General features: G+C 39.2%; 1 protein-coding gene across 1 annotated transcript; it reads left to right on the top strand.

The window, feature by feature from the left end:
* Positions 1-7,687: 7,687 nt before the first annotated feature.
* LOC113681774 (uncharacterized) lies at positions 7,688-9,351 on the top strand. Its single transcript, XM_027198890.2, has one exon. It carries the CDS (start codon positions 7,799-7,801, stop codon positions 8,993-8,995), a length of 1,197 nt encoding a protein of 398 aa, XP_027054691.2. The 5' UTR covers positions 7,688-7,798; the 3' UTR covers positions 8,996-9,351.
* The last annotated feature ends 447 nt before the right edge of the window (positions 9,352-9,798 follow it).

Raw genomic sequence — 9,798 nt, 5'->3', positions numbered from 1 at the left:
CTGCAAACTCAGTAAATTCGATTGTTGTTTCGGTTGGTCGTGAACTTCTACCTTCCCATTTCTGGGCCTTTTTAGGTGAGGAAAACGGCATTCAAAAGCTTGAAATCTGGTTAATTCACTCAGAGTTCCTGAGGTCAGGTCTTTGCTATTTTGCTTAGCCGAAAACATCTATAATTATGGAAAAAAATTACAACCCAAGTTATGCCTTGGCTTTACATTAATACTTCAAAACGAAAACCATTCAAGTTACTCTGCACGCAAGAAACATGAAATTAGGTGAAACTGATACCTTCTGCAATGGGACAAAGACGATAGTAATCCGAAAAGTCAAACAAGAAAGCCAAAAATTCTCCGGCGTACAACTTCAACAGTATCCGGCACGACTTAAACATTTCAGCACGACTTAAACATTTCAGCACGACTTAAACATTTCAGCACGACTTTAACATTCCGGCGCGAATTTAACATTCCGGCGCGACTTTAACTTTCCGGCACGAATTTAACATTCCAGCACGACTTTTAATTTTCCGGAACGTCTTTCTCTGGTCTGTAAAGATTAAAGTTGAAGTCTTGCCAGCTAAAAACTGAGGTGGTGAAAATTAAAGTTGAGGTGGTGGAAAAATGTTGATGAGAAGTACGAGATGGCACTTATGTCAATCGCAACGTCACGCAACACTGGAAAGGCACTGCGTGTGCAGCTGCTGCAAAAGAGTAGTTGACTGAGTAGGAGGGCCGAACGGGAACTGATACCGACCGAGCGCAGCTAGGTCCGTGCGTCATGAATGAGAGCCAAATATTTTCCTGTCCGGCCCGACCTTAGTCAGTGAATACCAATTTATTATATGATTGTCACACTGTCTTTTTCTTTCTACTTTCGCATCTCGTAGGTCATCTCGCGGGGATTTTCTTTTAATTGTTTCGATAAAAGCGCCCGGGAGATCGTACTGGTCTTAGGATAAATCGACGTTATCACTGAAAAAGTGCATGGCCGGCTTTATTTAAAAGCATGGTAGAGTTCAACATAGGAAGAACGTAGTAAAAAACTAAAATCCAAAACGATTGGCAAAAAAAAAGAGCTATTCCTGTCAGCGGTGAAATACAGGAATGGCTCCAGTCTTTGGTCGTCCGCCTGAACTGAATAATTAGTTTAGTCAATGAAACTAGTCAGCGGATGACTTTATCGCCGGAATATCGCTGAACGACCTTGCTGAACAAGAAAGGCCTTCTCTTCGTTATGTAAGTAACCATTAATTTCCTGTTTCACACATCGGTATTTTCACTCGCATTGATATTTCATCGTTCCTCTTTGAGACACACGGTCAAACAATACTCACGAGCAAGGAGTTAAGATATAACTTATTAACTTTTACTATTTTTATCATCCAATTACAGGTCGGAGCCATTCCTGTATTTAGTCGCTAGTACTGTAAAAAAGGTCTAATAGCTTTGCACGTGGTTCGTAATATCATCTTTTTAGGCGGTATGTGTTTATTTTGTTGACAAAAATGCGAACCGAGACCAAAACTGTTCCTTCGACTTGACACATTTTCGATGTCAGTAGATCACATCATATTAACTTACTTTCGTAAGTCATTCATTCCAGATAACAAAATTAAATAAACATGCTAATGATGGAATTCGTCCTTGGCCAAACACAAACGGCCTTACAAGATCACTTTCTCCAGGCATCGAAAACATATGCAAAATCGTCCATAGTTAATTGTAATCAGACATTCATCGAGAGACACAGGCCGCCCAAGCTCCAGCTTTGAGATGATCACCCCACTATAACTTGGCACCCGTGGTACTAAGACAACTTCTTCGTGCCAAGTTATAGTGGGCTCCCCGGCGAGGCTTAGTTTAAAAAGGAGGCAAGGTTACCTAGCTAGTTTTCAACGGTCGAGTGTTAAGGTTGATGTGGACGCGGGCTGTTAGAAACCTCTAAACTGGAAATTTACGTAGCAAACTGCGGCTTAGCGTCGGTTGCACGGGGAAGGTTGAATTTGTAGTGAATTGAAATGAAACTACAGTATATGTGCTTAAATTCTGCGTTGGATTTGTGGCCGCCCGATCATTTTGCGGCGGAATTTTTCGCTTCTCAGGTCGGGCGTTCGGAAATGGAGTGTTCAGCCTTGGGCTTTTGTCATGTACGTTGAAAACCTCGAAATGGACAACTCGCTAAAATGCGTTCTTTTTATCAAAGTAAGCGGTCAGATAACAAGCAATACGCTGTGGAAGTAAGGTGAGGTGTTTTTTTTAGACGTATTTTTTTATTCCTTAGAGCGGTCGTAAATGTTCCCATACAAACTCTTATAATTCCGCCATGACCGTTATTGCGCAAGATGATCGTCTCACAGCTGGAGCTTGGGCCGCCTGTGCTAGAGATAGGACCGAGCAAGCCAATCCAGAAAAATACAATCGGCACACTCAACAAATAAAGAATCTTGCAACACAGCTTGCCGTTGAAGAACTGCTCAAATCAATATGTTTGGTGCAATTCATCAACACCTCAAGCAAAATTTGATTCAAAATTTTTCCACTCACTTTCTTCGTGAGGGAACGATAACCATAATCGTGCTACTGTGCACAGAACTCCATTTTCTCTCGAACAACCGTCCACCATTTTCACAGTACGAGCAACACGTTTACCATAGGTAATCTGATATCTTTCATCTGTTCAGTAGTATCGCATTTCTCATAAAGTGAGGTAAAATACACGTTAAAAACACAGAAAAACCAATATTTCTCATTCTAAAAGATGATTCCATTTGACGAACCGCTCTCTCCGAATCCCCTATTACTTTGTTGAAATTTGAACACCTCTCAAACCAAAGAACAAAAATGACGCTCTGATTGGTGCGAGATACATACCCTAACGCGGCGATCTGATTGGTGCGAGATACATACCACAAACTATCTGATTGGTGCGAGCAACATACCACACTCTGTACGCTAGCATAGATGTTATTTATTATTATAATTATCATTATTATTATTAAAAAAAACTTAAAAAGTACAAAAGTGTATCTTAGTCCTTCAGGAGACAGACAAAAACCCTGAATGACTGGATTTAAACCAATTACCACCGCATTGCTAGTTCCTTCGTCTCCACCGGACAAGGCATGTTTACTATTCACCTCTTTAGCAATATTGCAAGCTGCTCCGGTGTCTTGAAGGGGTGCTTCATGCCGAAGAAAATGCGGCAGAAAAAGACGCCTTAACCTTTTTGAACCACAGTTTCTTTGGCATTTGCCTTTTCTATCACTGGCTAAACTGAAGCAAAACAATCAAGTCAAAATGAGCGATCAAATCTACCGCTGCTACACAATACTTGCAAGAGCTGTGCTTTGTAAAGTTCAAAATTATCTGCAGGACTCTACAGGCATGAAAAGTAGGTCAATGGAAAAATATATTTCGTGATAATAATAATAATAATATAGCATTATCTCCGAGACGATGCAAATAATAGCTTTTGTCAGAAAAATGCCACCTGATTTTCTACTTATCCTTAATCGGTGGCACAAAATATCCAGTTCTACTTGTACGTCTGTCAGATAAATTCCTGTTTCAAACAGCCCCAAACAAATTGTTTACACCTAAAAAGCAGGTTTCGCAGGATAAAATCCATGTATGGATGGCAGAAGTCATGTCCCAGATCAGCAATCAGACAGATTCTGGATATAACTTTTCGCTTTTATTAGTTTCGTGAACACCTAGTGATATATAAGCGGGAGATAAGTGTCGACCTGAGCTTGTCCCTCTTAAAGGCTGGTTAATTATTTACGACGGAGGTGTAGTCAAAGTCGTGATCAGAAGTGCGCGCAGGGTCTCAAAATGGCGGCCAAACTTGAAGATTGGCGAATGTTTAGGCAAGTTCATAGAGTTATAAAAATTTTAATGAAGGTGGGCTGCAAAATGTTTTTCTATTGTTAGACTCTTCATGACACCCTAGCTATTATACTAACTATATTAGTTTGACTAGATTACAGCGTCTGACTTTTTCAAAAACTCAAGTTTGAATTTGGTGGGTTTTGGCGCGTTTGACTCTGGTGAGCCAATAAAGGGTTTTTTAAGCCTTTCCACTAACTCGTTTGAAACTCAGTGTCTCTAAAGTAAGGTTAATGGATAAGATAACAGTGAAATACTCCTTAGTGGTTTTTTTTTTTAGCTAAGTTTCATAGGTTTTTTCGAAATTGTCTTTAAAAGTTATGTCAAATCAAGGTCTTGAAAACTGGCACGACCAGCGTTCGCTCGAGTAAACTTTAACTTCTGGAAAACTCGAGAAATTACAGAGATCCGATCAGGCAGACTGTGGTTTTGGTGTAAGGGCATGAAATTCAAGTCTTGCAACACACAAGAAAAAGGCGAAATCTGTGTCTCAAGCCAAACTCATCAGATCGCTCTAACGAAGACTCTTTTAAGTGTCATGACGTTTAGTAAGTCTAATAATTTTTTTGTTTTGTTTTGTATTTTCGTTGGTGTTGTTCGACCATCTTTAGCATTGCAATTATCAAAATTGTCATTATCTTCTTTCCTGATAGGTACAAATAACATGCATTCACCCGTGACATATTTGACATGTTTACCACGTGTTTCCTGCATCATAACATACTTACACGTGTGATTTGCGCTGACACTGGAATAATCACTGGTCTGGAATCCACATCTTTCCAAACAAGTATACAGTACGAAATTTAGGAGACACACTTACAATACTTACCACCAACTGACATCCCTCAAGAAGCAGCTTTGTGAGAAGTTCCTTAGCTCGTTACGTGAGTTATTTTTGTGGAAAATATAACTCTTCCACGAAAATAACTCTCATAACGAGAATTCACGCTAGTCACATACTCACAACGATTACTCATTGTAAACCGACAAGTGATTGTCTCGTCACAGTTTACGTATTTAACAAATGCTTCGAAATCTCGCGCGTTTTTTCGCGCAAAGATGACGAATCTTCGCCTGAATCTTGTCTGCTCCGCTTTTCAAGTCTCAATTCCACTTTTCATCAAGTTTTTTCTCGTCTCTTTTAAATTGTTTACCTTTTAAGCTTTCCTTTTCTTTCCTTATTTGTTTTATTTGACCCAGGTGCTCCCTATTTGCTCTTTTCTTATCTTTTGATTTCCAAGGCTTTCTTTTCTTTTCCTTTCTTATCCTCAACTTTTTTTTTCTAGCGACAAGGTTCCTTTCCTTTCCTTTGATGACAAAGTCTTCGCTGGATGATTTCTTGGTTCTCGTCAGCCGAGTGCCTGGAACAGCTTATCAATGCTTGCATAAAAAATTCGGGCTGCGCGCTTTTGTAGCTTCTGAAGTTTTTCACAAAGGCCGATATCGCAGTTTCTTCAAACAACGCTGCATTAAGCAAAATGTGGCTGGATTACGCTGTTACAAAAATAAATTGGAACATTATAGGGGACAAGATACCTTATTCTTTTAATATATTCTTTTCACAAACACTCTGTTTATGACAATCCCAGTTTGGGTTTTGATCATCCAGGGAATCCGCATCACTGGATGGATTTATAGTGCAATATGGAATTTCAGAAATATTTGATTGAAAAAGTTGATTGTGTGGTGAAGTTATTTGTCCAAGAGGTACATTTAGACCCACAGAGTAATTCAGTATTCTCAACTGGGTCATGATAACATAAATTGGCCACCGTAAAGAGTTTCAAAGCTGATGTTTCGAGCATTAGCCCTTCGTCAGAGTGAATGATTTAGCCTCACATTTCGTTTCCCGATTAGTGCGTTATATCCAGCTTTCTAGCTTTGGACGTGTATGCCTTTACCAGATTGATAAAGAATATTTAGTCTGTTTGCAATGAACAATAGGAACAAGGTAGTTACTGTTTGGGTTTGTCTCCTGCTCTTGGTTTGGACCAAACACATAGTTCCTGCTTGTGTTTTTTGCTTTCAATAATCGGCCTATAATAGCGTAGAATATCAATTATTTTGTTTTTTATTCCTACAAACCTTCTGCAATTATTTGAGTTAGTAGTTCTACAGAGAGCTTTAATTTAATCCTCCAAGATCGACAGGCATATAACCCAAGCATGTTCACTAATAAAGTATTTAGGGATGTCTATAAGACTTGATTTAGTTTGTCGAACAGTTGAGGAGTTCGCTGAATAAAGAAAAAAAAAATCCAGAAAAGGCCTCGATTTCCTTTACTTGAGCGAGTTTTCTAGAGCCAAATACCCTCAAAGTATAGTTGCCTAAAAAAGTTCATTGAAAGAGTTGATTGCAAGAGAATGGTAACGTTATGGCAACGGCAACGCGGGTTGCGCTGTCCGGCTGAATCTGGTTCACCACTGGTCTACTTAAGATGATAGAAAGCATGTTTACTACAATCTCCAGAAACACATCGCCTCCACCCCTCCCCACTCCCATAGAAAACACAATGCACTCGAGCTTAGCTCTCATTTGCGCTCTCAAATCCTCGAGCGCGACCCATTCCCCCTCGACTCAACCCCCCCCAAATAAACAAACAAACAAACAAACAAAAACAAAACCATATGAGGAGCTAATGAAAAAGAAATTATTAATAGTCAAAAACGAAAGCAAATCGAAATGACAACGACAACGACAAAATAATTATGTTCCTTATCACAAATTCAAGGGAAGTCCGAGGCCTGTAGAAAGTAAGTTATATCTTCGGTATTCATTAACAGCAGTTAAAGAAGTTAATCACATCTACTTATCTTCCTTTGGATTCCACTTCGAAAGAAAAACAGTGATCTTTGTTTACAATAGCCATGAATTAAAAAATATTAACTCCTGAACTGATCGGATAACACACAACCCTTGTCATATCTGAGGTTAGACAAAAAAAAACGAGAATTCAAGGAACAATCTGCAAGGTTATCGAAAAAACTTTCGTCTCCGCAAAATTGGTAGGAAGTGGAAGAATAAACTACAAGAAATCTTGTTTATTACATAGATGACTGTTGTTTCCCAAGAAAATAGTTCAGCTCTTTAGTCCTCTATATTACACGCGAAACTATTTTTGCTCTCAGCGGGTGAATCGCCGCGGTGTGTCTAAGTTTTAACCTTCGGATTAAACAATTTTTCCTTCTAAAATTATTTTCGCGGAAAACTCTTGAAACATCGAAAAATTGAAACTAGTCAATAATACCTGTCTTTTGATGCTGTCTCATATCATTAAAATATATATGGACTTTTCGGCGCCTGCTTCCTAATGGAATTATTTCAACTAATGCAAATGTCAAAAGTTTAGATGTAAAAATCCGTCAGATGTCACGGGGAGAAAAATTAAAATTGCTTTGCCTTCTTTTCCTTTGTTAGACATAATAAGTTGGCTAAATACATGTCGAGCTTAAGAGCTCTTCAATATATCTGCGTGTCAATATGCAATAATCCGAAAATTATATGTTACATGGGATTGTTTATTTTGGTCTTCGTCCCGTTATTTGTTTTATAACCCGCTAATATGTCCAACCGCCGCTGTTTTTATTAAAACAACAACGTGCAAGATGCAGAATATGCGTTTGAAAAAAATATAGTTGAATTTAAAAATATAAAGAAAAGGAATTTTATTCAAATTCCAACCTCTTTTTTTTCTTCGAACATTCTCAGAGATCATTTTCATATCAATTTTCTTTCCATTAAAAGTCTTCTTTCAGTATATGGGACTCAACAGCTGCTGTAGAGCTGGATAAAACAGTGGAAACTTACGCCGCTGGAGAATTGATATGATATACACTTTAAGGAAAGGAAAACACTTTTAGAGACAATAGAATTTCCGTCTCAGATAACCAACCGGCTAGTGCTGAAAATGGCGGCGGTGAATAAAGCGATTTCTGAACGTCGTTTCAAACAAGTTCGCTTTTTGATCGATTTGGGAGCAAATTTGAATATGAAAGACAGAGAAGGAAAAACTGCTTTAATTCAACTGTGCTTTCTTGAGCCGGAGTCCTTGGCTGCGGCGATCGCTGTGCGTTTGTTAAAAGCAGGAGCAAAAATTGATATAAAGGATAACGAAGGGTTATCAGCATTTTCCACCGCAGTGAAAAGACAGAAAGAAAGTTTGGTTGCATTATTTTTGGAGGAGACCGGAAATTTTGATATCAATTCCAGAGACAAGAAAGGAAACACCGCGCTATTTTATGCAGCAAACGTTGGAAATTTGAAGATCTTGAGTGCGATTGTTTTAGCCCTTCAGAAGTTTCAACTAAGTGTGAACGTGGCAAATACTGAAGGAATTACACCACTAATGCAAGCGTGTATGAACGGAGATGTCATCGTAGCAAAGTATCTCATATCAGAGGGTAAAGCCTGTATAAATAGCAGAGACTGGAATTATAAAAGAACAGCCCTGGATTGGGCCAAAACGAGGGGAATACAGGAAAGTATTTTACTGGTAAATAACAATTCCGACTTTGATGGTCTGGCTAAGAGTACCATATGTGGAACACTCGTAGAAGATAACGTCCAACAGAAACCAGGTCAAATTTTTGGCTCGAAACCTTGTGAAAAAGATCTTGGTCGCACAAAGGGGCAAACAACGTACAAAGATCAACTTCGACAAGTATATCAAGTTTACGAATGGCAACTAACAGCTTCCTTCAAACTCCGGAAAAAACCGAAGTCAATCGATATCATAGCATCGAACTCAACCGAAGAACAGAGAAATAGTAATACAAGAACGAGAAAGAACACTGATTTTTCAAAGAGTCGGAATTTTCTCAGAGGAGGTGCCACTGCAAAACTTCTAAAGCGCAGTTCTTTAATGGCTGACAAGAACGTTCCTCATCCATTTCCGTTTCCGAATTTCCAACGTTCCCTATCTTTCACGGATCTTACGAAACTTGATAAGGCGGAAAGGCGAATTGATTCGCCAACTCTTCCGAGGATTCGTTCGGCTCATTCGAAGCGTTCGGGAAAAGTTCGGCAAGAATCTCCAGAAGTAGAAACCCGCTCGTCATCACCAACGATTGCTACTGTATTTGAAGAGAATGAACCTGACTCTTAAAGTAGCACCGGTCTCGTATTGCAATAAATGCAAAAAAATATTAATTTACCTCAACTGGTATTCCCCTATTTCAAAATCAAGTCTTTAAGGTTGACTAATGTTAATGAAGCGTTTTGTTGTCGTTGCGAAAGGGAAGACACACATGTTTCTTCATTACGTCGTTCTGAAAGGCCAAAACAATAATTTGCGGCGGTGTTTTGTGAAGCTTTTAAAGAATGTCAAACACAATAGTGCTGCCGTCTGGCACTAAAACATTCTTTTAATGTTTCCTTCGACATTATCTGTTCTTTGCTAGTCAGAAAACTGTTCGCTATTAGGACGATTACCCGAGATTATAGTCTATACATTCACTCCGAGCAAGGTGTTTACACTTTTGAATATCCAACCAATTGAAATGTTTTTGAGGATGTTAAAAGTAAATAGCATTCCTCTGATAATCATTTGAGACCTGACCAGATCAATGTGTTCTGTACTTGGGACAGGGCATTTCACTCTCACAGTCTCTTTCCACCCAGGAGTACAAATAAGTACCAGTGAATTGTCAGGAAGCTTGATGAAATGCTGGGGGTAACCTTGCAATGGACTGGCATCCCATCTAGGGGAAGATGTAATACCCCTAGTCGCTTTATGCCGAGAAACCAGGATAAGCTCAGGCAGGGTGGGCCACCAGGGTCAAGTACAGACTTTGAGATTTGCAAGTCACACTGACAGTTCACTCCCAGTCTCAGGTGACTTTGATCTTAGTCTTTGGAGGTGAACTTTCTTAGCACCATTATTTAACCCTTTAACCCCTTGGTGATAAG

Source organism: Pocillopora damicornis, chromosome 11 (genome assembly GCF_964200805.1).
Source record: "Pocillopora damicornis chromosome 11, jaPocDami1.2, whole genome shotgun sequence".
NCBI classification, from domain to species: domain Eukaryota; kingdom Metazoa; phylum Cnidaria; class Anthozoa; order Scleractinia; family Pocilloporidae; genus Pocillopora; species Pocillopora damicornis.
Note: the sequence above shows the minus strand (reverse complement) of the source record. Positions and strands in the feature narration are given on the sequence as shown.